The sequence below is a fragment of the Asparagus officinalis genome, chromosome 5 (genome assembly GCF_001876935.1).
Source record: "Asparagus officinalis chromosome 5, Aspof.V1, whole genome shotgun sequence".
Classification (NCBI taxonomy): domain Eukaryota; kingdom Viridiplantae; phylum Streptophyta; class Magnoliopsida; order Asparagales; family Asparagaceae; genus Asparagus; species Asparagus officinalis.
In genome coordinates this window covers 113,635,685-113,663,620 of record NC_033798.1, presented here as the reverse complement: position 1 = coordinate 113,663,620, position 27,936 = coordinate 113,635,685, and the positions used below count along the sequence as shown (strand labels likewise).

Genomic DNA, 27,936 nt, shown 5'->3' with positions numbered 1-27,936 from the left:
CTGCGGGGTGGTCCAATTGAATATAAATACATGATGGTTCATGATTCGTTGTGGTTTACAAAGACTCAAAAAGCGATCCCTTATGGTCATTTACCAATTGTCAATCTCGTAAAGAAATTGATTAGTGATGAAAAATTCATGTTTGCATTCTAGGTGCGAGACAATGTTTCTATGTGAAAGCATCCTACAGTTAAAGACGAGTGGGTTGTCTTGTACAAGGATTCTAGGGGCTTATATTCAACTTTCCACTAATGAAGATGATTGACGAGAGCTATATAAACAACTTCATATGAGCCAAAATATAGCGATCGATGAATTCTCCTACCCTCAAAAGTAGTGGTTTTGAAACGGATGCTCCAACACACTCGGACAGACATTCCAAATTTTATCACAGTACATAATAGGAGCCTAAACAGCAATTATTTGTAATCGGGTCTTCATGTAACTTTTTTTAGTTTGCAAATTTTATTAATAAAAACTTTAATTATCACTACAATGTATCTTCAATTACCTTTTTGGACAATATAAATATGTTAATATCTTATTTTGTATATTCAGCTTGCAAAATGCCTACAAACTTGATGTGAAATGGAATTAACTTTAGTAACGTCAACAATACATATTTGTTTTATTTCTGCCAAGCCAACTTTTGCATCTATTGTTATATTAATTTGTATGTGTTATTCAACTGCAAGATGTCTAAAAATTTAACAGAGAGGTTATTCGAAGCTAACCCAGTCAAGACCAATCCACGAGGAAGAGCCTCCGAGTTTCAGGAATATGTCAGTTATAACTTAGTTTAACTTATGTGATTTTATTCATTGATATATGCACAATGATAATTTATTTCTTTTATTTTTATAGGCTGCATCGGGCAGGAAGAGCCGACTACACATACCAATTATTCGCAGATCCCAGTTAATACTTCGGCATACATTCCGGATTTGAGGCGCGGGCCTTACCAGCATGTGCAGAGGGGGGTACAGATTCAGCAGCTGAAAAAAATACATCGCTTACGAAAAAGATTGGATGAATGGGCCCCACAGATTGATGAGATTTTGTCTGATGCTCCAAAATGAAATCGACAAGATTTGGTGAGTTTGATCAAAAACTTAATCAATCCGACGTTCTATTAATAAAAAACATAATCAATTCCAGATGTTGAAATTTGAATGTTTCCCAAAATTGTATCCATATTCTAATAAACAAAATATTTCTCAGGTTTCTCTTTTCCTTACAATTATTCTTCTTCCTTTTTAGTAAATTCTAAGATGTTTAAGTATGTGATTAAAATAAAGTGTTGATTATTATTATTATCTTTTCTTGTAGGAGAAAAACTTTACCAGAAAGAAAGGGACGCCAAGGAAGTGATCTTTAAAAAAAAGTTTACCACCGGATGAGTTTTTCGAGCAATTGCTGAGATGGGGACATAATGGAGAATTTCCAACCGGACAATGGGCCTTAATAAACTTCAGCTCATACCTTGGATGTTTGATTACGGTGGAAGTGATTAATATGTGAATCCCTATTACGAGGCTGGGCAGCAGCCTATTTTCATGTCGTGGAGAGTATATATCGAGATATCATTGGTGTAATATTTTATATTGTAGCACATTATTTTTTCAAATTCTGTCAATTGTCCATGCTTAACTATATTTTTATTTTTAGAGATATTTCAACATCGAAGACACTCCTTTAGGGTTGGGAATTTTTTATTTGGCATACCAGGAAAGTTCAAGCATTCTCTTCGAGGAGTCGGAGACATGAGATAAAAGAGAGTAAATGTTTGATTGTTTCACTCACAACTGGCGAGATGATATACAAGCGAGATAACGAGGGTTGAGGCCTGTAGCACTTTAGTTGCCACTTATAATATTTGTGGGCGCCAAGAGGAGCACAAGGTAAATATGTATAGTAGTTGATTACCTCAAGTTATTTTCTGAAACTAGTGATATATTTCCATTGATATATTTACCATACCCATGCACTAAAATTCTCTTTGTTCATGTCTGAAGCGCAAAAATGTAGGAGAATAAACTTAATCGATGGAAAAATATTATGATCATCATTACTGGGACTACTTTCTATTTGCCCAGATGAGCGTATCAATTTCTTAGGACAACGGTTATAAAGTCTTTTAATCTTCTATATATTATTCTCTCCGCTTTCTTAGCAATATTTGATAAATAAAACTAATAAATAATATTTTAAAATCTCAGAAGGCGCTCCCTTTATCCCCACTACCAGAACTGCCACAGGTCAGGGAGAACGATGGTTCAATTTATAAGAGGGGTTACGATGACGATTGAGACTAAGAAACAAAGCTAGAATTTGGCCAAGAAATACAGCTTGTAACTAATATATTTATTAGACTTAACACCCTTCTTCACACTGTACTTTTGTATGCTTGCACATAAACCCTCAAATGTACTTTAAGTTTACTTGTTCAGTAAATATCTTTTATTTTGAAAAGCCTAATTCATAAATTTTATTTTTTTAACTTCTAAGGGAAAGCTCTGGGAAAAACAAATTTATTTCTGAGCGTTGTTGCACAGAGCCAAGGAGCCCCTGACTTAGAGAGCAGAATTATAATGTGCAGGCCATTTTAGTTGTTGGACTTCCTAAAAAAAAGGACTGACCAGGTGGATGAGAGTTTGGAGCTCAGAGGGTGACTACACAATTCCAGCCTCCGCCCGATCTTCCACACCCTCGAACTAATGCCATCGGGTGCGCCCTCTTACATTGCCGCAGGGAGGCATTTGCACTCAGCGGCGATGCAGCTTCGTTTCCTCTGTGATGAATTATTTTAGATGATCAGTATTCGAGGTGCAATGTGGAGGAGTATTCAAGAGGAGCTTATGCGAGTGCATCCAGCCTACTGCCTACTTTTGCGATTGTTTCTTAGCAAATAATGAAATCTTGTAGGAAGGCGGCGTTCCTACTCGGGTGGCAAAGCCAGATTATGAACTTCTTGGCCACTCAAAAGGCATTTACTGTAGTGGAGAGAGTAGCAGACATGTATACTTATTATATATGTAAACATGATTACACAACAATATCTATGTGATTCTAAATTTTAAAATTATTTTGTTGTTAGATTGGAGATGGATACTATTGGGAGCACGAGTCGTAGCGATGGATCCGGCCAGTGGAAACGCGGACGATTGACCATGGATAGAGCGGTATGACCTATCATTATGAGTTATATCCATCTAAACTCGTTTGTATATAAGCACTATCTATAAACTCTGTACTCCTAATGCACCCCGAAACCCTATAATAAAGTATAAAACCTGCCCTGTCACATATTGGATCATTGCGAAGCACAAATCAGAGGATGTCTGGTTTATTCCAAGGGCCTACTCATTCTGCCTAGATGTTAGACAGGTGGAAGCGGCTCACATAGACTTAACTAATGTTGGTGTTCTAAGAACATTGCATATCTATGATTTGTTACCTTTCTCTGGTTCTGAGTAGGGATAAGTGTCGAGAATTAGCAATATCTCAATTGAAGCACTCCATTTGATGCCAATTCATTCATTTCATTCTTTATTTTTACTTAGGCTCAGAACCTTTACAATGGATGATTATATCAAGTAATTTTGAGTTTGTTATTTGTCTTCTGCTCTTTCTTGAAGTAGTTTATATATTAGGAATCCTGATCTTTTCCTTTTGCTTTACTTTGTTTCTGTGGAACCATCATCAGTTTGTACATCCACAACTGCATTTTACTCTTGGTCATCAGCGTTCCTAGTGACCAAAACGCTGCCATCTCTTTTATTCTTTTGACAGTATCGCTGTTTGTATATTGTGGATTAGAATCTATGATATGTGTATTGTTTGTTGTGAAATTTATTATTGCTCGGCATTTGGGAAATTATCGTGAAAAGTGAATGTAATATATTTCGATTGTTTGAAAAATTGATTTGGATGGAGGATTAATTGGGAAAATTTGGTGTGTATTGCGAAGATGTTTATGGACATTGCGTATATTTGTATGTATCGCTGAAAAAGTGTAATGCTATATATTTCGATTGTTATGTGAAAATTGTTGGATGAGAGGTTTATTGTGGAAATAAAATTGATTGTATGTACAGGGAACTGAGTACTATCTCAACAGATTTTTTTTTAGCTGCTGATACTTATCGCCCTGCATGCGCTTCCCGTCAGCTAAAGATATCGCTGACGAGAAGCCGTCAGAACGATGTTGCTAAATAACATAATTGACGATAAAGCCCGTCAGCCCGAAAACTATCGCCTGACGCGTCAGCGTCAGCAGATGTTTCCGGTAACATCGCTGACGGGCCCCCCGTCAGCGTAGCTTTCTTGCTGACGGGAAGGCCCGTCAAGCGATGTTTACCAACATCGCCTGCACGGCTTGTGCCGTCAGCGAAGTTTTCGCTGACGGGCCTTCTCTCGTCAACGTCCTTTTTTACGACGACTTACTGTCGTCAGTAACACTTGTCTACGACGGGGTACCGTCAGCCGATAGCAGACATCCGCTGACGGGTATCCCGTCAGCCGATAGAGAACATCAGCTGACGGCGTATCCCGTCAGCGATGCTTTCATTAACTACTGACGGCCTGTGGGCCGTGTCACTACTTTGGCCGTCAGTAATATATATTACTGACGGCTCCCCGTCAGCGATGCGATAGTTTTTCCCTGACGGGACTATCGCTGACGGCATATCCTTGACGGGTTGCCGTCAAGAATACATGTTACCGACGGGATTTTGGGCATCGCTGACGGGAAAGCCCGTCAGCGATACATGATTTTCCACTAGTGAGCAGCTGTCAAAAGAGTTTGACATGAAGGACTTGGGTCCAGCAAAGAAGATCCTTGGAATGCAAATCACGAGAGATAAGAAGAAAGGTCTCTTGCAGTTATCTCAGACGGAGTACATCAACCGTGTTTTGCAGAGATTCAACATGGGCGACGCCAAGCCTGTGAGCACACCCTTGGCTAGCCATTTTCGTCTGTCGAAGGATCAGTCTCCTCAGTCAGAAGAAGAGAAAGAGAGTATGGCTCAGGTACCTTACGCCTCAGCTATCGGAAGCTTGATGTACGCTATGGTCTGTACGAGACCAGACATTGGCCATGCAGTGGGAGTGGTCAGCCGGTTTATGTGGAATCCAGGAAAAGCTCATTGGGAAGCGGTCAAGTGGATTCTAAGATATCTACGAGGCACCACACAGAAGTGTTTGCACTTTGGTAAGGGAGAGGTAGAAGTGCAAGGGTACGTAGATGCAGACTTCAGCGGCGAAGTTGATCACCGAAGAAGCACCACCGGCTATGTATTCACCGTTGGAACTACAGCTGTTAGTTGGATGTCACAGATACAGAAGATTGTCACTCTGTCCACTACAGAAGCTGAGTACGTTGCAGTGACTGAAGCCAGTAAAGAGATGATATGGCTTCAGGGTTTGTTGACAGAGCTGAGATTCAAACAGGAGAAGAATGTTTTGCACAGTGATAGCCAGAGTGCGATACACTTGGCCAAGAATTCAGCATTTCATTCTAGAACGAAGCATATTGCACTTCGATACCACTTCATCAGATCCCTGTTGGAAGATGACGTGTTGAAACTGGAGAAGATTCCAGGAACTAAGAATCCAGCAGACATGTTAACCAAGACGGTGACAGTTTAGAAATTGGAGTTGTGCGCAACTTCAGTTGGCCTTCATGCATAGATGATGAGGGCGGAGCCACACAGGAGAGGAGCTTGATGAGATAGCCTGATTGACGTCGGTTTGGTCTCCAAGTGGGAGATTGTTAGGTTGGGGGTGGATACCAACCTCCGGCGGCGGAGGAGCTCCGACGAGCTCCAGGATGACGCAGGCGAGCTCCGGTAGTCACAGGCGAAGCCACAGGCGGCGAGGTCCAGGCGAGCTTCGGAAGTCGCAGGCGAAGCTGGAGGCATAGCCCAGGTGAGATTCGATGGTCGCAGGCGAGCTCGAGCTCTGCGTTCGAACCCCTCACTTTTGCTCTGCGTTCGAACTCCTTCCGACCTCTGCGTTTGGCGATGGCGACCTTTGCGTTCGAGCGCTCCCACCTTTGCGTCCGCGGGCTGCTGGCGACAGGCTGTCGCCAGCCCATCAACTCCACCTATATAAACCCCTTTGATGCCCTAGGGTTTCGGTGCAGAGCTTCTCCTCCCCTCCTCCGATTTTCTTCTTCTGGCGGCGGCGGACTGCCTTAAATCGCTGCTGCGATTTTTGATTTAATCCCCAGTCTTCAACAGTAGTTGAGGGGATTTAAGAAGAGAGAGAGAGAAAATTAAAGAGGGTTTTATATTGTGGGGTTATTCTTTATTCTCAAGTGAGACTTGAAAAGGGTTCATACCCTTTAATTATTAACACTGTAGCTACAGTGTTCATTTGAGAAATCTCAGTTTTGGGATTTGCTCTTGATTTGTAATTTCTTGTTTGATTAATAAGAAATTATCTGTGTGGCTCCCGAGGACGTAGGCAGTTGCCGAACCTCGTAAATCTTGTGTACTTTTTCTATTCTGCGTTTCTGTTGCATTAGGGATTTCGGCGTTAAATTCCCAACACTCAAGACTTCATTTTAGCTACTACTATTATATATTAGCTTTTAATTTAAATACTTAAAGAATTTTTAATTAGCAGTAAGCAAGCTTTTCTTCAGATTTAGCTTGATAGATTTCATAGACTTTTGGTTCTTTTATAAAGGCGAGCTTTAAGAGAAAACCATTCAATTAACTCCGTGCCATAATTAGAAAAAGAGAATTCCCATCACAAATCAAAGAAAAGTTATTACTCTGTGTTATTTCTAACTTAATCCTATTTTATCAACTACGTACATATGAGAATATTCTGCACATCCAGATGAGACAATTAAAGAAGGAAAAAGTCTCATATAGATATAGTCTACATAGGGGACAAAACTCAGGGGATCGCATAACATACTAATAATATGTGAATAATTACATATGTGCACGTATATTGTTTTGTCACGTGAAAACAATATTCATCTCGAGCACTGAAGATATTGCTTTTATATATATTACAAAATAAAACAACAAAAAAGCACCTCATCTATTGGGGGCGTGTGCTTGGCTGGCATTTATAATACGTAGTTCTAGCAAGCCAACGATTAAATTGCCACCGAACACAGCGCAAAACCATAGCGCTCTACCAAATTAATCCAAACCCTAACCCTAACTTAACTCCAAAACCCCAAAAGCTCATCTACCGATCACCAACCCTCCGATATGCTCTCCAGCTCCGGCCTCCATGGGTCGATGCCGGCTCCGGCCTTTCTCGGTCGCAGATCGCCGCCTGTTATAACCGGACTATTGTTAGCTACTTGCGCAAGGAACCGGATTGCTTCTCTCTTGGTCATGACTGGTCATGACCATCTTCACTCTAATCACACCTTTTTCGCCATCCTCCTCAATTTGGCAGTTGGGAACAACATATCTTTTTTGGCATACGGGCACAATCGCTGAGCTATTCTTGGATTTGGGTATGCAATTCCCCATGAGAGAGAGAGAGAGAGAGGGAGGGAGGCGTGGCCTGATGTTTTTCGTGTTGAGTTGAGATCATGTATGTGTGTGTATATATATATAGTAGGTGTAGTGAACTAGCTAGCTAGGAGAAAGTTGTGAATTTAGAGTAGATGTGAATGAATTTGTTTCAAATTAAATGGAGGAATCGTTGAAGTGGTCAAACGTAGAATTTGACGGTCCAGGGTAAGATAGAATATTAATGGCACGTAGAATATATAAAGGTACCCCGTCAAAGACGATGCGAGTGATACTGATGATGGAGTGAAATTGGTCCAAGTCTCAAACTGAATTGCGATTCAAGACTCGCTAAAACGAGACTATGGTGGACTTAATAATTAAGCGATCAGAATGCCCGAAGATTGAACGCAACGTCTGTTCCACTACCAATCTTAAATTAACGTACGCGATACATGACTTAGTACAAACAAACGTCGAATAATTGCAACTAGCTAGTATAAAAATCAATACACGCGTCAACTTTTAAATCGATGTCGAGATAAGCTAATTTATCATATTGATATTTTTTTTTTAAGTTCGATAATTTTTTGGGAAAATTGCTTGGGGGAACCAAATAAAATTCGGCTATGCATCCCCACCCCTCAACTAGAGTCAAACACTTGGGGGCACCTTGACCCAAGTACTCATGCTTTCTCACCCCAAACCCAACAGTGTTTCTCTACTTTATAATGTATTTTTCCAGCATTACCCATTTTGCCCTTTCTACTCTCATTTTCGGTTTGGGGGACAGCGCTGAAATCGGCTATGCATTGAAGAACTTGGGTTTTGTCTTATTCGCCAGCCAAGCAACCCATCATGAAGTAGCGGTGTCAAATCAGAGAGCTGGGGGGTTTTATGCAGGGAAGGGGAAAAATGGAGGGGAAAATGTACACGGTTCCCTCCAAAATATTGCATTCCTCATATATACTCTTCTCTCTTTTGATCTACTGCTAAAATCTTCAACAACCTTCAACAATCATTTATATTCTGAACTTTTTCCTCTTAACTTCTTCAACAACCAAAATGGAAGATTCTTTAATGTGTGTGATTTCATTTAACAGTAACGCAACCCTTATTAAAGTCAATTCAGCAACAAGTTTAGCCGAATTGAAGATGAAAGCCGCAGAGAATTTTAGAGTACGGTTCGAAAGTTTGTTGATAAGTTACTCTATCGATAAGTTTCCCAATGTCTCGTTTGAGCTTTCAAAAGATGAAGATATTCTCAATATGATAGGTTATCATCGTTCAATGGGGTTAAATACGTTGACCATGACTGTTACTGAAAGAGATGAAGGACCCACTCATGCCATAGGGTCAGAAACAGAGCTTAAGTAAGTATTCAAAAGTATATTTTCATGTTCTGGATACACGTCATATATTCTATTATATATGTGACCTGAAGACATACCACGTGACATTTGGACCTTATTTGTGATATATTGTCTTTATTTGTGACATTTGAGTCTTATATGTGACTTTACTGGTAAGTATCACATGTGACTTATATGTGACCTGTACATTAAACCTGCAGTGTTCCTAATGTAAGCTCACAGTCATCAGAGCATATTGAGCAACCTTATGAGAGTATCACAATCGAGGAATCAGAGAGGATCCCAAATGACAACCCTCAAGGAGAGCATGTGTACAGTATGAACGACGTAGTAAGTGACTCGTCACGGATCCCAGCATGGTGGCACGAGGCAATTACTGGAAAAGGGCAGCAATTTGAAAGTGCAAAAGAAGTTAGAATGGCTCTTATATACTACTCTATAGCTAAGAAGTTCGCTTTCAAATATGTTAACAATGAGCCAAAACGTATTCGTGCTAGTTGCATGTTTAGAGAAGAAACAAACTGCCCGTGGTTGTTTTTCGCTTCACCATTGAGCCATGTGTCGACATTTGCTATAAAGAAATTTGTTCCTCAACATACATGTGGACAACATAACAGCACAGCTGGTCACTTCAGAGCATCAAGAAGGTGGATTGCGAGTATGCTACAATCAATTATGAAGAGGCGTCCATATATAACCCCAACTGACATTAGAAAGGAATTGCACTCTCAATATGGATTAAGAGTTAATTATTCTAAAGCTTGGCGTGCTAAAGAGACAGCAAAAGATGAAATATTTGGTTGCGCAAGGCATTCATATGATTTACTATCCTGGTTAGTCCTCGTTATTTATTGATGCGTGAACGTTATATTTCAAAGTTATTTGTGACAACTTGTTCCTACATCTGCATGTGAGATTTAAACGTTATATGTGATATTTTGACTTTATATGTGACGTTTGAGCATTACATGTGATAGTTAGATCTTGTATGTGATATTTGGACTTTCTATGTGACTTTTGAGTATTACATGTGATATTTAAACCTTATATGTGATATTTTGACTTTATATGTGACGTTTGAGTATTTAACAAGTTATTTGTGATTTAACCATCTTTTTAGGTACCAGATGAAGGTGACGGAAACAAATCCAGACAGTGTCTTCAGCATTGAACAAGAAGAAAGGAGATTCAAACGTTTATTTGTGTCGTATGGTGCATGCATACAGGGGTTTCTCAAGGGATGTAGGCCGTTGCTCTTTCTAGATGGGACTTTTCTGAAGGATCGTTACAAAGGGATCTTATTAGGTGCGACCGCTTATGATGGTAATCAAGGCATATTTCCACTCGCATTTTCCGTTTGTGACCAAGAAAATGAAGCGAATTGGAGTTGGTTTATTCAAGGATTGCGGTATATATTGTACAATCGAACAGAACCATACAATCCACCCCATCCCCTTGTAATTCTGTCAGACGCCGACAAAGGAATAAAGCAATCTTTGAAAAATATATTTCCAGATGCGTACCACTCTAGGTGTGTACTTCATCTTGTTGAGAATTATAAATTGAAGCTTAGAGAGATGGGTTTTGCCTCAAGTGCTGCTCAACGTATTTCAAAATTATTGGAGTTTGCTGCATACAAGTACACAGAAGGAGAATTTAATGCTGTTTTGCGTCAGATTCGAATGACAGATCAAAGAGCTTACCAAGTAGCTCTAAGTTATGGTCCTAGTAATTGGGCCAATTCTGTATTTCCTGGTATAAGGTACGTCAATTATCATTACCTTTACTGGTTATATTATGCTGTTATATGAAATTGAGCCTTTAAATGTCACATTTCGCTTTTATATGGTCGTTCATCTGTTACGTGTGACCTTTACTTGTATCGTGTGACAATACTCCATTACATGTGACCAATAGCCGTTATCTGTGATCATTTGTTGTTAGTTGTGACATTTGTTAGTTATTTGTGACACATAGCGGTAAATTGTGGTAATGATTTTTTGTTTTCAATCAGATATGGGCATATCACTTCCAATGTCGCTGAATCTTTCAACAGTTGGATTCGTGTGGCGCGAACACTTCCCATTTGCGATATGATGGATCACATTCGTGTGCAAATTATGGAAAGGATGAATACTCGTCGCGAGATGGCAACAAAATGGAATAGCTATCTTTGTCCTGAAGCGGAAAAAATCCTCCAAGAAAATGTCACCAAGGGAAGCACTCTTGAAGTATCGCATTCTACAGCTGAAATCTTCGAGGTATCATCACAAAAATCAGTACAAGTTGATTTGGGACACAAAACATGCACGTGTCGTGCATGGGATATATTGCGAATACCATGTAAACATGCGTGTGCCGCTATTAACTTCATGCATAGAGATGTGTACCAGTTCTGCGATTGGTTCATGACGACTGAAGCTTTCAGGAGAAGTTACGAACCAATCCTCTTTCCTGTTCCAAATTACGATAAGCCAGATGTCACAGATGAAACAATTAGCATTCTTCCCCCAAAGACGACAAAGAGACGTGGAAGGAACAAGAATAGGCGTATCAACAACAGATCTGAGAGTAGACGTGCAATTAGATGCTCAAGATGTCACGCTGAAGGACATAACCGAGCCACGTGCACTAAACCTATCGAAGATTAACGTTTCCAGGCAGAATGCAAACGCTTTTGTGACTATTGTCTGTTACATGTGACTTTTGCCATTTTGTTGTGACATTTGTGTTTTGTATGTGACAAATTACCTATTCGTGTTACTTTTGCCACAAAAAATGTGACGTATTACCTGTTTGCATATCACATGTGACTATTGTAACATACCACAACATACCAAAAGTCAATCATACCTACCAAAATGTCACATACAAGTCTAATAAGTCACAAAGCATACTAAAACGACACAACCGCCTCAAATGTCACACAAAATAAAAAAGTGTCACATACAAGACTCAAAAGTCACACAGAACACTATAAAGTCACACACAAGTTTCAAAAGTCACAGAACATACTAAAAAGTCACATGATGGCCCCAAATGTCACACAAAATAACAAAGTGTCACATACAAGACTCAAATGTCACACAGAACACTAAAACGTCACATGTGACTATTGTATGTTACATGTCCATTTCATCCTAATGTGGCGTATCACCTGTCCGCGAGACATATTACCAGTCCGGATTTAATATCTTCCAGAACAGATCACAAAGAATTTAATAAACAGCTAGTAACTGATAAGGAGAATATTTACAGACCTGTACAAATGTAACATACCACAACATACCAAAAGTCAATCATACCTACCAAAATGTCACATACAAGAAGCAAAAGTCACACAGTACACTAAAATGACACACGTGATATTCAAAAGTCACACAGAACACTAAAACGTCACATACAAGACTCAAAAGTCACACGGCATACTAAAACATCGCGTAACAGCCCCAAAAGTCGTCAACAGCAATCCAACAAATGTCACACACAGCTAGTAAACTGGTTAGCCTGTACATCACCACGTTTAAACAAATGACACAGTTAATGTAGAGTCTAATACTTCCACTCAATCTTAGGTACATCACTACCCCCAAAGTACAAAAAATATTCTGGATCATCACTGTCTAATTTCAACCGCAGTTTTTTCCCTTCACGCCCTTCACATATGAGTTGAGCAGCAAGTCCTGCTCGTAGCATATGTGACTCCCTGTGCAAGGCTTCAACTTGCATTATCTCCCTTTCCTCGAGAATCGTCTTAATGAAAAAATACGCATGTATGCCACAATCATACCTGTAGAAATATCACATAACACTTAATACCAGAAATATAATATAACATAATAAGCATATAACACGAATGTAAAACTATCACATAACAGCCCCAAAAGTCACACAATACTGAAATGTCACATATAGGCCCCAAAAGTCACACAGAATAACCAAAAGTCACATAACAGCCCCAAAATGTCACATAACAGCCCCAAAAGTCACATAGAATACTAAAATGTCACATATGGGCCCCAAAAGTCACACAGAATACTGAAATGTCACATATAGCCCCAAATTGTCACATATGAATGTGAAAATATCACCCATTCAAGTATCATATGCATTAATAAACTGTTTAAGTGTAAGAAACTTACGATCCTTTTTGCATACGACAGGGAACCGCTTCATAATCAAATGCTCTAAATGTCGAACTCTGGTCAAATCCGCTCACCATCCTATCTAAAAATAGTTGGATGGCCAACACGTCCCTAGCCCATGCCTCGTGGCCAGCGGAGCTGTAATGCCTGCATTTTTTTTTGCCCCGGATTGACCTCGACGACATGCCAATGATCAGCATGACATATCGGGATTATCAACACATCCTTCCCTTCGTCGATATGCTTCTTTATATAGTTTTTATAGATCTTTCGCTCATCCAACTTTGAAGCAGTTAGCAACCAAATCTACCGGAAAAAGAAAAAAGATAAAGCGGGAGAAAGTCAAATAACATATAACTGCAAAAAATGATCCACATTACTCACACTAAAATAGGATGTGATAATAGCAAATTTGCGATCCCGAGCGGCATTTTCGGGGAGCTTGAGCCAGTTCCGAAGTCTTGCAACAAGGGCTTCAACCGTCTAATAATTGCAAACATAATAAATCATGTAAATATCAAAAACTTGACTAACAACGAAACTTAAACAGAAACTAACCTCATCCTTCAATGGCCCACCGCGTAGAAGATGAAGAATATCGTATCTGTTTATAGTTTGGTCCTCAACCTCCAAAACAATCCTCCTACAAAAATGTATCACATACAAGAATGTATAAGCGACATATCCAACCGATTAATAAACTGTCACAGGAGAATACTAAATGTCACATAAAAACTGTAATGATCACAATTTACGTGCTTATGTCACAAACGTCATGTAACTATCACAGACCACTTATATATATCACAGAATAATACTTAATACTTACTTGTCAACTTGTAACGTTAGAAAATGTTGAAGCCACTTGTTTTCATCTTCCGACGCATCAGGTACATCACGAACAGTGAAGTTATGATAAAATCCTTCGTCAACTGTTCCCGGTAGCCTGATGTCAAAGTCTTGGGCAGAAGGAATGCCCATATTCAACATTGACAATAATTTTTTTTCATCTTCAGTTTTTTCCCTTCTCCATAGCTGAGGCACGGATGTTCTCATAGGTGGGTGTGCCATTTCACGTGGCTTCTTCTCCTCTATTGTCTCCCCCTTGTCATCATCATCTTTCACCAAAACGACACTTTTTTTCCCTTTCATCTTTTTCTTAGGCATTTCTGTACAATATGGAGATTCTAGGGACTTGGGCTTCTTCGTTGTTCTTCGGCTCCTTGCACGGAGCCCCTGAACAAATTCTCCCAAAGTAGACTCACCTTCCTCCCTCCTCTTCCTTCCCCTCTTCTTCTTAGGAACTTCCTCAACAACTTTCCGCGCTTCAGACTATATAAAGATCACAGTTAATGAATATATATAATAGTAAACTGACATGAATATATATCACATGAGGAAATCATGCATCACAAATAATAAGCAAAAGTCACAGATAAACTGTTTACGTCACAAATAACAGGGAGCTATCACAAACAGTGTGTACATGTCACAGACAACCAAATCTACCGTAGGAGAGTTACCTGCTCAAGTTCAATGCCCACTTCTTGGCCTTGATCACCTTCTCCCTCTGCTTTCTCTTCCTTCCCTTCTTCTTTCTCCGCCTCATCTTGTCTCTCTATTTGAGGCTGCATACATGTTAAGAATGTAACCAATTTTGTTCAGCAAACTTTTATATGTGATATTTTTTCCTCGTTTGAAATAGGAAATAAATAAATTATAACCTCTTCTTTTTTGGGCATGATTTGTTTCTCTTCCTCAAATCTTTTCTCAATTTCGGCCTTAATGGCCATCGTATCAACGCCACGAGCAACAAGTTCTTGCTCATAGGCTTCATTTAGCATCACCAACTTTTTATAAGCGTCATCCTACATTAACAATAAACTGATAGTGAGTAAATGTCACAAATACAAAGATCGCACATAAAGTCATCAACTTTACCCCTTTTTCCACTCTTTTCTTCCTCGAAGCTTTTTCACCCGTAGCTTCCTCCTCCATTTCAGCCCTCCTCTTTGTAGACTTATGCTTGATCTCCTCATGTACATACCGCGGCAGGTCATGCTCCGGTAAGATGTGGATTGCGGCCTCCGATTTCTTCGTTATTGTTGTAGTCCGCAGTGAACCCACTTTCTTACCCTCCAATGTCCAATTGGTCATTGGTGGCTTCGATTCATCCACTTTCGCCGGCTCCTTAATGTTTGATATCTCATAATACCATAGCTACAAAAAAGCCACATTCAAACAATGAAGTATCACATATTAGATATAAATGTCACATGTAAATGGCAATAATCACATACCAGCAGATAATATCACACATTAACTACAAACATCACATATCAGGGCAAATATCACACATGGGTCACAAACGTCACATATAACTAGAAAATATCACATGTAGAAGACACTTATCACATAAACACATATTAACTATAAATATCACATGTCATATATTAGTGTTATATATCACATGTAAATGGAAATAATCACGTGTAACAAGATAATATCAGATACAAACTACAAATAAATAGCGGACTTAAACAATACCAATTAGATACAAATGTCACATATAAATCTCAAATATCACATATAAAGGGTCATGATCACAGATAAGGTGCAAATGTAACATATAAATCTCAAATATCACAGTTAACTCACCGATAGCAAGGGAGCGCAGCCGCTAAGATATGTCAGCCCCTTCGTCGCTTTCTTCACAGCCTTGAAGGAGTCCCACAATTCCTTATAGATGATTGTCGCCCATGGGAAATGATCAACCGCATCTACTCGAGCCACATATTTGAACATATGCCGCGGTGCATTCATTCTCGCGGTCGGGGTCCATATCATTGTCAATTGATAGAGGATTTGAAGCATAACAAAATCCGAAACATCGGATTTCTTTTTGGACCGAACCAATTTCTCCAATAGGGCCTCAAGGTAGCCTCGGCCACTCTTGTATTGTGATTGTTGCTTGTTGCTGAAGTATGTGGTCCATATCCTATTATCCATGTCGCGATTGCCTTCGGGTTTCTCCCCTTCATCATTAAACCGAGTATGTTTGCGCACCCAATTTAGATCAAACGTGTACGCTTGTTTAGTCCCGGTTTGGCTATCATTGAAGAAAAACTTCCCCGTGGCTAAATCCACATTATCCAGCAGCAGCATGATGGTGGCCTTGTCGGATGGAATCATACCAAAACTAACATAGTTCTTGAAATTGGAGGATCCATAAGCCCTCCAATGTTCAGACCTCATTTGTGGGACAATGCCATCCATAAATTGACAATATCCACAGATATTGCAACAAATTCTTATATCATGTTTACTGTAAAAGACAACACAACAGATACTAAATCAACTGTCTGAGATGATGAATTGACAATGCCAAAACTAACTTAGGGTTCTAATGCGTATAAATTCACAATGCCAAACAAATTAAATGAACAGATGTGAACAATTGGGTAGATACTTACATCTCAGGCTTTATTGTAGCTGATTCAGATGATGAATTCGACATCTGTATTTTTAGCAGCGTCACTGTGGGGTTCGGTGAGGATGAGAGATTCTGGCGGTCGACGAGCTTGCGGTCGTCGGTGGGGGGGTCCTTGTCGGCGGACGAGAGTCGACGAAGTAAAGGAGAGTCGCCGAAGAGGAATACGACGAGCGGCGGCGGATTTCAGAAGAACAGGGTTTCGAAGTTGGCGACGAGCGGGTTTCGAAGAAGACGAGTCGTGGCGGCGGTCTTCGACGAAGACGACGAAGTCGAAGAGTCTAGGATGAAGTCGAGGATGACGATCTAAAGGGTTCGCCAAAGAAAAAGGCGACGAGCACGAAGTCGAAGAAGTCGAGGATGCAGCGGTCTTCGATTGTGACGACGAAGACGAACACGAAGTCGACGAACGAGACGGCTGAAGCGTTGTCGTCGGCGGCGGAGGAAGAGGGTTCCGGAAGGGGGAGAGATTCAAACTCTTTGACGGAGGTTTGAGGGTTTTGGTAACAGCGCTGCTCAGAAAATGACGGTGGGGATGTGACTTTTTCAGTTTTAAATTGCCAAGGGTAATTTGGGGATTTATTTTTGGGTTATGGGTCTGTATACTATTTGGGGGCTTTGTTGCATTTTTTTTCTGTATAAGGGTTTTCCAGTTATGATTCTTAGGCTGGGGGTGGGGATGCATAGCCGAATTTTATTTGGTTCCCCCAAGCAATTTTCCCTAATTTTTTTCTAGCTCCCGCGAAATTTTAATATTATTTCTTAGTCAAATTTGTCATCATTAGATCCAAAATTTCGCCGCTGATAAAAAAACCGTGAAACCCCATTTGATACCAGTAGTGCTGTCTTATATTCATGAGGAAAATGCCAAAATATTATTTGGCACATTGATATAAGGATAGTAACTATGTCTAAGTTTCCGGAAGAATGCTGAGTCCACTATAGTAAAGTAAATTTTAGGATGTAAAATGAGAGGCATTAGTATCACCTCCAAATATAATGAAGAGAAAGTTTGGGAGGCCAAAAATTGTGGAAGGAAGGAAGTTTCACATGCTTTTTTTCCACCGGCGGCGAAGTTATGGGTCTATAATTGACATTTGACTCAAAAAATATCAAAATGTTGCCAATGCTAAAAAATATCAAACTGATAAAAAGAATGCACAAAAAATATCAATATGGTAATTTAGCATATTGAGATATTAACTATGCTGTCAAAAAAGGAACAAAAAGAATAAATATGAAATTTGAGGTTAGAAAAATCAGGCCTGAACGGGTGCAGTCGTGATTCACTGTCCTAGAAGATAGATGACCCACCTATCGCCCTGACGCAGTCGATCCTCTCCCCCTAGCGGTAAAAGCCCCCGTAAATGACCGGCCTCTGTACTCGGGCGAGAGTAGCAGAGCTTCTGCTCAGACAAAAATGGTTGCCTGAAAATTATAAATAAATAGTAGCAGAGCAATTTTGAGAGAATGAAAGAGGCTCTCCGAATTTTTGAGGGAATTCTTCTTGTTGTTGTGTCCTTCTCCGAATGAACTTTAGCTCCTTATATAGCCCCTAGAACTCTTAGTCGTTGCTGATAAACTGCGCACATTACATAGAGATCCCACGTCCGTTATTACGTTTCCATAACTCCTGCAACCGTTACAAACTTGTGTAAAACATGCAAAAAATAAAACTTGAGAGGCAAAACCGTGTGCGGTGCGGCGTGGCGCGAGCGTGTGTGCGGCGGCGTGGCGTGCGTGCGTGCGTGTGTGTTATACAAAGCCCAAGCAATATAAAGCCCCAAAACACTACTCAAAACCCAATATGAAGTGAAGCAATATAAAACCTCTTGGACTTCCTTTCATTTTCTAATATGGGACTATTCACAAAGGCAAAATTATCTTTTCATGAACAAAATCCAACAGTCCCCCTCAAAAGGCAATATTGACTGAAAATACAAAATTAATAAACCAATAAATCACAAAACAAATATAGGTTGTGCAACCTTTTGTATCGTGAATTCGGTAGAGGTAGCTTTCGATTTTGAATATTTCTTTAGTGAGTTTATCGCCACCTGAGGAACATAATGAACTAGGCCTTGTATTTGGCCCCTTGAATAGGGTATTGTAAAAAACACACACAATACATCTTCATCTATTGATCAAAACAAGTTGAGCGTTAAAGGCTATGGTCACAATAGCCGACTCATGAGAGTTTCTAGGGGTTAGCCTAGCCCCTCCAACTGCGGCCATCACGGTTCCTCTCACGTAGGTAAGTCCTCAAAGGGTACTACAACTGTTTATTTAATACCCCTCATAATACACACGTTAGACTTATTAAGAGTAAAACCCAGCCTAGCTAGTTGTATCATAAGAGCATTGTCATCATAGAGAAGGGATAGTAGCACAAGCTAGATAGTGATATATGAATATATCTGGGTCGATGCTCCACACGAGTATCACTAGTTCAGCTTGTTTCTATCACATTGAACCAACATTGGGACTAAGTCTCCAAATAAGGGTTGGGTTACCACTATTAGTGGCCTCTCTTATGGGCTTAACCCCATCTCCCTCGATGAATCCAGAACCACACTCCTGGATAATCCCTTAGTCAAAGGGTCAGCAAGATTTTTCTTAGACTTTATAAAGTCTAAGATCATAACTTTGTCTATCAGGCGTTGTACAAATTTATATCTTATTTGAATATGTTTGTTGAGTTTTTTATTTACATGCACTTGTTTTAGAAGCTCTATGGTAGATCTAGAATCAGAATGAATGGAAATTGGAGGAAAGAGTTTAGGGACCAAAGGAAGTTCAGAAAGTAGATCTTTTAACCATTCTGTTTCTGTGCAAGTGGTATCAAGAGCAATCAACTCAGATTCCATGGTACTTCCGGTAATTACTGTTTGCTTACATGATTTTTAGGATATATCAGCACCACAAAAAAATACATATCCAGATGTGAACTTTACACTGTTGGAATCTGTGACCCAATTGGCGTCACTATACCCTTCAATAGCATCAGGGTATCCAGTGTAAGTCAAGCAATAGTTAACTGTCCCTTTCAAGTATTTGAATACTCACTCTAGGGCAGACCAATGATCTAGGTTAGGGTTACTGGTATACTGACTCAGTCTTCCTATAACATAAGCTATATCGGGTCTGATTTAGTTTGATATGTATAGAAGAGATACAATCATCTGAGAATATTTCAGTTGGGGTACAGGTTCACCTTCATTCTTCTTCAAGGATATAGAAGAATCATAAGGTGTGGAAACATGTTTAGAGTTATGATAGTTGAATTTGATCAGCATTTTCTCAATACCGTGAGAAAGACTCAAAGATATTTCTCTAGTGTCTCTAGAGATTTTCATTCCAAGTATCATATCAGCAAGACCTAAGTCTTTCATGTTAAAATTCTTGGAAAGATAATCCTTGACTTTTAAAATTAGTTCAAGAGTTGTTCCAAAGATAAGAATATCATCAACATAGAGACAGAGGATGACATAGTCATTGTTTATCACTTTTGAATAAACACATTTGTCGTGTTCATTCACTGTGAAACCATAATAAGCAATGACTCTGTTAAATTTTTGGTGCTATTGTTTAGAAGCTTGTTTAAGACCATACAGAGATTTAACAAGTTTGCAGACTTTGTTTTCCTGACCCTTGGTAATGAAGCCTTCATGTTGGTGGATATAGATCTCTTCATCTAAATCACCATTTAGAAAAATAGTCTTGACATTCATCTGATGTATGATCAGCTTGTGGATAACAGCAAAAGTTAATAATACTCGGATAGTTGAGATTCGGGCTACAGAAGAATATGTATCAAAATAATCAATGCCCTTTTGTTGAGTATAGCCTTTAGCTACTAATCTAGCTTTAAATTTATCTATGAAACTATCAGCTTTAAGTTTCTTCTTGAATATCCATTTACAACCAACATGTTTACAACCTAGAGGTAAGTCGGTAAGTATCCAAGTATGATTTTTTATGATAGATTTAATCTCATTATCAATGGCTTCTTTCCAGAAAGGAGATTCAGGTGAATCCATTGCTTCTTCAAATGAGCTAGGATCACCTTCAACCAAAAAAGTAAAGAAGTCTTCTCCAAAATCCTTTTGAATTCTACCTATTTTGCTTCTTCAAGGTTCAATATCAAAAGGCTGAGAAGACTTGGAAGATGGTAAATCAGAAGGAAGAGATGAACTAAGATTTTTTGAGATTTTGGATATGAAAGGAAATATATTTTCAAAAAAGGCTACATCTCTAGCTTCAATGATAGTGATGTTGGATATGTCACTGATTTCAGAGTTAATGACTAGAAATCTATTAACATTGCTATCTAGTGCATATCTACTGAAATCAGCATCAACAGTTTTGGAACCAATTTTCCTCTTCTTAGGTTCGGGAATAGCTACCTTAGCCAAGCAACTCCAAACCCGGAAGAAGTTCAGATTAGGAGATCTCCCCTTCTAATATTCAAAAGGAGTTGTATCAGAATGTTTCTGGGGAATCCTATTGAGAATGAAACAAGCAGAGAGAAGAACTTCACCCCAGAGATTTTCAGGTGCTCCTGAACTGAGCAACATACAGTTTACCATGTCCATAAGGGTTCTGTTCTTTCGTTCAGCTACCCCGTTGGACTGTGGTGTATAGGGAGCAGTTACCTCATGAATAATGTCGTGTTCTTGGCAATATTCAGTCATATCATTTAAGGTATACCCCCCCCTCCCCCCACGATCAGATCTTAGAATTTTGATATTTCTGTCAAGTTGGTTCTCAGCTTCAGCTTTAAACACCTTAAACCTATCTACAACTTCATCTTTAGTTCTGAGAAGATAGGTGTAATAATATCTAGAGTGATCGTCTATAAATGTCACAAAATATCTCCTACCCCCTCGGGTGAGAACTCGGTTCGAGTCAGACACATCACTATGAATTAATTCGAGGGGTTTAGAGTTTCTAGTTATAGACTTGAAGGGTTTTTTAGTGTGCTTCCCTTGAACACTAATCTCACACTTGGATGAGAGGTCAAAAGAGGATTTAGGAATAAGATTCAATTTGATCATTTTCTATAAAGTTTAAAAATTGACATGTCCAAGTCGTCCATGCCAGATATCATAAGATTCAACAATTTGTGTAACAGCAGACTCATAAATTTTATTAGAACTGGAATTGATTACATTGAGTTTGAAAAGGCCATTACAAGTAAAACATTTTCCTATGAATACATTGTCCTTTGTAATCACAAATTTATCGGATTCTTTTATAATCCTATAGCCAGCTCTAAGGAGAAGAGATTCACCAATCAGGTTGTAACGGAGAGAAGAAACATGATGAACACCTTGCAGATTCAAAGCTTTCCCAGAGGTCATGGTGAGCTCTATGCATCCACTTCCTATTATTTGTTTGGTGGAGTCATCTGCTAAGCTTATGCTTCCTCCACGTGATTCCTGGTAAGTAGAAAACCAAGAGCGATAATTGCAAACATGGATATTAGCTCCGGAATCTAAGTACCAATCAGTGGAAGAAGTAAGAGAATTCATAAGATAGGATGAAGAGGCTAACCTGAAGGAAGTTGGATTCTCTTCAATCATAAGAAGTAAGAGAATTCATAAGATAGGATGAAGAGGCTAACCTGAAGGAAGTTGGATTCTCTTCAATCATATTAACTTTGTTGGATCCATTTCCTTTAGGAGCAGGTTTAGCCGGTTCCTTCTTTCGAAAGAAACAGTTAGGAGCTATGTGGTTGGTTTTACCACAGACATATCAGAACTTTCTATCAGACTTATAACTGGAAGAGTTGGGATTGGATTTAGAAGAAGATTTGTTGAAGGATTGTTGTTTTTTCTTAAATTTCTTCCCTTTGGGTTTGAAATTCCTAGATTTAGGCTTATCCTCTACCAAGTTTACTTTAGCTTTTGATTCGGTCTTGGTTTTGAAATTTTGCCTATGTTGGTCGTCAATACGAATAGCCTTGGGGCTTCAGTTAAGATTAGATCTCCTTACTTGTGTCGGAGATCTCTAGCAAATCTAGATCAGGAGGGAGAGAGTTTATCAATCAAACAGGAAACTTTGAAGTCATCAGTGAAAGAGTTTCCTTTAGATTGAAGGTGACGAAGAAAATCTTGGAATTCATGGATTTTTTCATTAATAGGTTTGTCATCAATAATTATGAACTTATTGAAGGAAGAGGAGGTGAAACGCAGTATTCCGGCATCATCATAGTCGTATTCTACTTCAAGAGCATTCCATAGGTCCTTAGCACTTTTGAACTCATAATAAATGTCATAGAGGTTGTCCGCAAGTGCACTAAGAATCCTATGACAATAATGATAGTTGATTTCTTCTGGTTTCATAGAACTAGAAAAGGAGCTAGCGCCAGAACCAGAAGTGGAAGGAACAGGTTGTTCAGGATCAGGAGTCAAGGGTTGAGAACCGCTAGTTGAAGACTCGGGAATGTCTATAACAGATAAGAGACCTAATATGGTAAGCCAATATCACATCTGATTAGCCCACCATTTATAATTAACACTGATGAACTTTTCAGATTTGACACTTTTGGAATGATCAGGGTTAGCCATAAGTCTAATTTGAGTTTACTAGTCTAGGTATTTGGTATGTGAACGAATAAATGTTTTGTCAATACCACTCAACTAGAAACTTTAAGGATTATGACTTTGGACATGCACTAGAATTGTAAACTAGCAAAAGATAATAAATGCAATAAAATTTTTTATATTTTTTATGAACAGTAAACTAAACAATTTGTGAACAGTAAATTTTTTTAAACAGAAACTAATAACAAAGGAATTTTATAGTAACTATTTAAATGAACAGAAATAGATTTTTTTTTCTCAGATGAACAGTAATAAACAGTATCTGTAACTTTTTTTAAAATTATTTTAATAAAACAAATTAAAATAATTAATTTTAGATTTTATGTTAACAACAATTAAAAATTCTATCTTCTAGATTGCTGTAAAAAAAGAAACAAAAAGAATAAATCTGAAACTTGAGGTTAGAAAAATCAGGCCTGAACGGGTGCAGTCGTGATTCACTATCATAGAAGATAGATGACACGCCTATCACCCTAGCGCAGTCGATCCTCTTCCCCTAGCGGTAAAAACCCCCGGAAATGACCGGCCTCTGTACTCGGGCGAGAGTAGCAGAACTTCTGCTCAGACGAAAATGGTTGCCCGAAAATTATAAATAAATAGTAGCAGAGCAATTTTGAGAGAATGAAAGAGGCTCTCCGAATTTTTGAGGAAAAGAGAGAAGTCTTCTTGTTGCTGTGTTCTTCTCCGAATGAACTCCAGCTCCTTATATAGCCCCTAGAGCTCTTAGGTGTTGCTGATAAACCGCGCATGTTACACGAAGATCCTGCGTCCGTTATTACGTTGGCATAACTCCCGCAACCGTTACAAACTTATGTAAAATGTGCAAAAAATAAAACTTGAGAGGCAAAACCACGTGCGTGTGCGGTGCGGCGAGGCGTGGCGTGCGTGTTATACAAAGCCCAAGCAATATAAATCCCAAAAACACTACTCAAAAACCAATATGAAGTGAAGCAATATAAACCTCTTGGACTTCCTTTAATTTTTTAATGTGGGACTATTCACAAACGCAAAATTGACTTTTCATGAACAAAATCCAACAAACTATTCTTCTTTATCTCTATATGACTTTGTTCAGAGAGCTCTTTATATGATTTTTTTTTCATAAAGGACTAGAGACATTTCTCATACGTAAGAATTCTGAAGAATAATGTTACCCATACTATAAGTTTTGTTTATTAAATTAAATGACAGCATGGATCATTTGCAGGATCATCAATTTCAAGATTTCGAGACAAATTAGAACATTCCTTTAAAAAAGGGAGAATTTGGAAACACCTTCAGGTTTTTATATTTTTTTAATCTTTTATAATTTGTTTGGAATCGAATCTAAGATATAGGAGTTATATTGAAACCTCTCAACAGCTAAAATCGCCCGCGGTGAATTAAAGCTCTTCAAATTTTTATTCTGAGGTAAATTATAAGAATGATGCTAAAAGTAAAATAATACATCTTAAAAAATCGTGGTATGTGTTTGCCTAACTAAAAACACTAATTGCTTCTTAAAAAAGTATTTATTATTATTATCATTATTCTTATTCAATACCTGACAAAATGGTGTCTCCTCCTAAAATAATACAATCTGGATTCTGGGCTCGAGTGAGCTTGACAAGTGGCCCGCCCTTTCTTTTTAGGGCCTATTTGTTTCGTAAAAAAATACAGAAAGTGGTGGAAAATGGGGGAAAGAAAATTGATATAGGTAAATTTTGATATTTTCCTCCACTTTCAGATGTTTGGTTTGTCAAAGCTATAAAAGAAAGTGCGGGAGAAAATGAGTTGTCACCACATTATTGGATGAGATGAGTAATTTTTGATGTTTTCCTCCATTTTCCTTGTTTAGGTTCTTTCCTTGTGTTTGGTTCATTCTTAAAACTAAGAAAATAGATGAGAGAAGATGAGTTGTCAATATATTATTGAATGATGTGACACATACTTAGGAAAATCAATTTCCTTGTTTTTCTGGAGGAAAGTGATGGAAGGAAAATTTTAATGAGATGGAATGAGTTGTCACCATATTATTGGATGATGTGAGTAATTTTTAAAGATGATAGAAAATGAAGCAAAATGGGGTGAGGTGAGTTGGATGAATTGATTGATGTGACATATTTCTTGTGTTTAGTTTATTTTTAAAAGTAAGAAATGAGATGAGATGAGATGAGTTGTCACTTATTGGTTGATGTGGGAGATTTGTAAGGATGGAAAATGATGAAAGTGAAGGAAAATGAGTTTTGGAAAATAAAGGAAACGAACCAAACATGCCCTTAAAGAAATCAAAGAACTGAATGATCGAACGTGATGCTTGTCCAGGCACCAGTCGGTTGCGATAGGTTTACTGCCTCCGGTCCGACAATAAAATAGCAGGATGGTTTCTTCCATCTTCAGCTTCCATCTGCTGTGGTTTCGGCATTTCAATTTTATATGAGATTTAATGTGGAGTTAGCAGGTGTAACCCTACTAGCGATCATACTGCATCCAAATGCAAATCATGTCAGAACATCTTGCATTCAAATCATCAACTGTTTTAAAGTATACATGAGAAAGACACAATGTATATTGAAAAATTTTAATTGTATCATGTGTGGTTTAGCTCGGCTCGCAAGTCCAAGGGAAACCTAATTTGACTGGTACATGAATGCTTAGTATCTTTCTTCCCTCTACCTTGAAAGAAAAAAAGATGGAACAGGAAAAAGAACAAANAGACGCGGTTCTGGGGCTATGCAGAGTGTGCGATCGCACAAGGCCCCCTGAGATTGGGGGCCCCAAATTTTTTTTAAGTCGTCACTCCTCAAATCCCACGAATCACTCTCTCGTGCTTCCCCATTGATTCCCTTAAATCCCGCTCATCAGTCCTCATCAAAAGAAAACTCATCTCCTAGACTCCTTCAATTCCCAGATCCCTCCCTCCTCCTCTTCCCCAACACTCCTCCCAAGTCCCCATCTCCTAGACTCCTTCAATTCCCAGATCCCTCCCTCCTCCTCTTCCCCAACACTCCTCCCAAGTCCCAACTCCCCTGTCCCCTCTTGCTCAGCCCCAAGCCTCCTCCGCTCAACGCCCGCGACCGCACCGCCTCGAGTCGCTGTCTCGACCTCCGCCCGAGCCCGCACCGCACAAGTCACAACCCTACCTCACCGCCCTCCGAGGCTCCGACCAACTCCCCGCCAAGCTCCCCTCAGCTCAGGGCCTCAGGCGGTTCGCTATTTATACCCGCCCCTCCGCCCTCGTCATTCTCCGACCAAAGAATTCCAAAGCGAGAAATAAAAATCACATCCCCCCTCCTCTCAAGATCTTGAATCTTGATCCGATCCAAGGTAATCTTTTTCTTAGTTTTCATTAATAGATTGTTGTTTCCATTGCGATTCTTGTAGAGTTTCACTTAATGCTTAATTTGCTCGAGGAATTTGGGAATAATTTTTAATAGAATCCAATCTGGGCCTCTTTTGAAGCTTTTTGTGGGTTAACTTCAAAAGGAAAATGTGGGAATTTTTTTATTAATAGATTGTTGTTTCCATAAGTAGCAGTAGAAACAAATAGTTTTCATCTTATTCTTATAAATAAATATAGAGGGTTCAATGATGGCAAGCTCTACAAAAAAATGAGAGCAGACGGCACATGACCAAAATAAGCTTGCTTAATCAAAACAAAAACATTTATTGCAACAGTTCTATAGTTGTCATACATAGCTTAATGAGGATTAGATGAAAGCAGGAATCATAGAGAGGAAGGTCGTCAAGAAGAACAAATCAGGAACAAATGAATTCATTTGCATCACGGAAGTTCACTGTTTACAAAGAAATGACAGAACTTTGTCCCTGGTTCCAGCAGAATTTCTTGATGCTGTCACATTTATAAATTATAAGTACATGTAAAATTGAGCATTTTGCTGAGTTTTCACAAAAACATTTCAGAAAGATTTGATGTGATATCCCATCTTTATAATCTTCTAATGTAGAACCTGACATGGGCATCATTTTTTTTCTTTGTTTTTTTTTCAGTGAATTTGATAAAGCGAAAACGCCTGATATGGGTGAAAGATCATTTCAAGGTGAGTTCTTCAAGTTCTCTCTACTTCATTAGGTTTTTTGAGGATTATAGAGAAGTTGGGCCCACACAAGCTATGACAATTGCTAAAGAAATTGGTACTGAAATAGAAATTGATTCTGTATTTCAATTAAAACGTCAAATCCGTAGAAAAAGACAATTTGATGAGAATGTTAATGAGGAGATAACACAATCAGCTTAAGAATCTTTTAGAATCAATTATTTTTTGTATATTGTAGATCAAGTCATTGGTTCACTAAAGAAAAGGTTTGAGCAATATAAAGTATATGAAGAAATTTATTAATATTTTGTATATAGAGAATGACCACTACGCAAAAAATACTACGAACAATCAAGGCTAAAAGGCTGTACTCATTTTTTCTTCCAATGTGAATGAAATTGTGATAGTCATCAATTAAAGCAAAGAAATCATATAAATAATGAAGTTAAGTGACAGCGCCAATTAAATAAGGATAATGTCACTTTGATCTTATTTTCTGTGGGACCCATGTATTAATGTTGTCTAGGTCTATACAGACCCGGTCATGGTCATAGGTCCACGCAAGACACGGTCTCGGGACTACTGTTATTTATTCCTCACGTAAGTCTCGCATTATTTGCGAGTCGCACTGAGATTCAAAAACAATCAACTTTGATTTTATGTGGTTTTCCCCAACCAATATACGTAACAAATACGTTCAGAAAAAACAGCATCAAAATAAGCAAACATTGCTCGAGGGATGCATAAATATCAAATATTTCACATAATTGCTTATAGTGACTCGTGCCAAACATAA

The 27,936-nt window shown here is 38.8% G+C and overlaps 4 protein-coding genes across 4 annotated transcripts; 2 read left to right on the top strand and 2 right to left on the bottom strand.

The window, feature by feature from the left end:
* LOC109842412 lies at positions 8,799 to 11,511 on the top strand. Its single transcript, XM_020411291.1, has 4 exons — positions 8,799 to 8,860; positions 9,061 to 9,693; positions 9,981 to 10,622; positions 10,875 to 11,511. Exons 1-4 carry the CDS (start codon positions 8,799 to 8,801, stop codon positions 11,509 to 11,511), a joined length of 1,974 nt encoding a protein of 657 aa, XP_020266880.1.
* Positions 12,201 to 13,164, bottom strand: LOC109840748. The gene is made up of 2 exons (XM_020409502.1): positions 13,003 to 13,164; positions 12,201 to 12,650 (listed from the first exon to the last, which is right to left on the bottom strand). The coding sequence occupies exons 1-2, from the start codon at positions 13,080 to 13,082 to the stop codon at positions 12,413 to 12,415; spliced, it is 318 nt and encodes a 105-aa protein (XP_020265091.1). The 5' UTR covers positions 13,083 to 13,164; the 3' UTR covers positions 12,201 to 12,412.
* On the bottom strand, positions 13,117 to 16,522 carry LOC109842411. The gene is made up of 9 exons (XM_020411290.1): positions 16,479 to 16,522; positions 15,664 to 16,330; positions 14,947 to 15,225; positions 14,730 to 14,873; positions 14,529 to 14,633; positions 13,835 to 14,337; positions 13,564 to 13,648; positions 13,390 to 13,488; positions 13,117 to 13,311 (listed from the first exon to the last, which is right to left on the bottom strand). The coding sequence occupies exons 1-9, from the start codon at positions 16,520 to 16,522 to the stop codon at positions 13,117 to 13,119; spliced, it is 2,121 nt and encodes a 706-aa protein (XP_020266879.1).
* LOC109842409 lies at positions 19,253 to 27,426 on the top strand. The gene is made up of 3 exons (XM_020411289.1): positions 19,253 to 19,372; positions 26,046 to 26,409; positions 27,094 to 27,426. The coding sequence occupies exons 1-3, from the start codon at positions 19,253 to 19,255 to the stop codon at positions 27,339 to 27,341; spliced, it is 732 nt and encodes a 243-aa protein (XP_020266878.1). The 3' UTR covers positions 27,342 to 27,426.

Coding starts and splice junctions, on each gene's coding strand:
- LOC109842412 (XM_020411291.1), top strand. CDS start 8,799: ATGACTGTTACTGAAAGAGATGAAGGACCCACTCATGCCATAGGGTCA. Junction 8,861..9,060: donor GGGTCAGAAACAGAGCTTAA/GTAAGTATTCAA, acceptor TTAAACCTGCAG/TGTTCCTAATGTAAGCTCAC. Junction 10,623..10,874: donor TCTGTATTTCCTGGTATAAG/GTACGTCAATTA, acceptor GTTTTCAATCAG/ATATGGGCATATCACTTCCA.
- LOC109840748 (XM_020409502.1), bottom strand. CDS start 13,082: ATGGTGAGCGGATTTGACCAGAGTTCGACATTTAGAGCATTTGATTAT. Junction 12,651..13,002: donor TGTCGTATGCAAAAAGGATC/GTAAGTTTCTTA, acceptor ATATTTCTACAG/GTATGATTGTGGCATACATG.
- LOC109842411 (XM_020411290.1), bottom strand. CDS start 16,522: ATGTCGAATTCATCATCTGAATCAGCTACAATAAAGCCTGAGAT. Junction 15,226..15,663: donor GCTGCGCTCCCTTGCTATCG/GTGAGTTAACTG, acceptor GCTTTTTTGTAG/CTATGGTATTATGAGATATC. Junction 13,312..13,389: donor TTATCACATCCTATTTTAGT/GTGAGTAATGTG, acceptor TTTTTCCGGTAG/ATTTGGTTGCTAACTGCTTC.
- LOC109842409 (XM_020411289.1), top strand. CDS start 19,253: ATGGAAATTGGAGGAAAGAGTTTAGGGACCAAAGGAAGTTCAGAAAGT. Junction 19,373..26,045: donor CAGATTCCATGGTACTTCCG/GTAATTACTGTT, acceptor CCCATCTCCTAG/ACTCCTTCAATTCCCAGATC. Junction 26,410..27,093: donor GAATCTTGATCCGATCCAAG/GTAATCTTTTTC, acceptor TTTTTTTTTCAG/TGAATTTGATAAAGCGAAAA.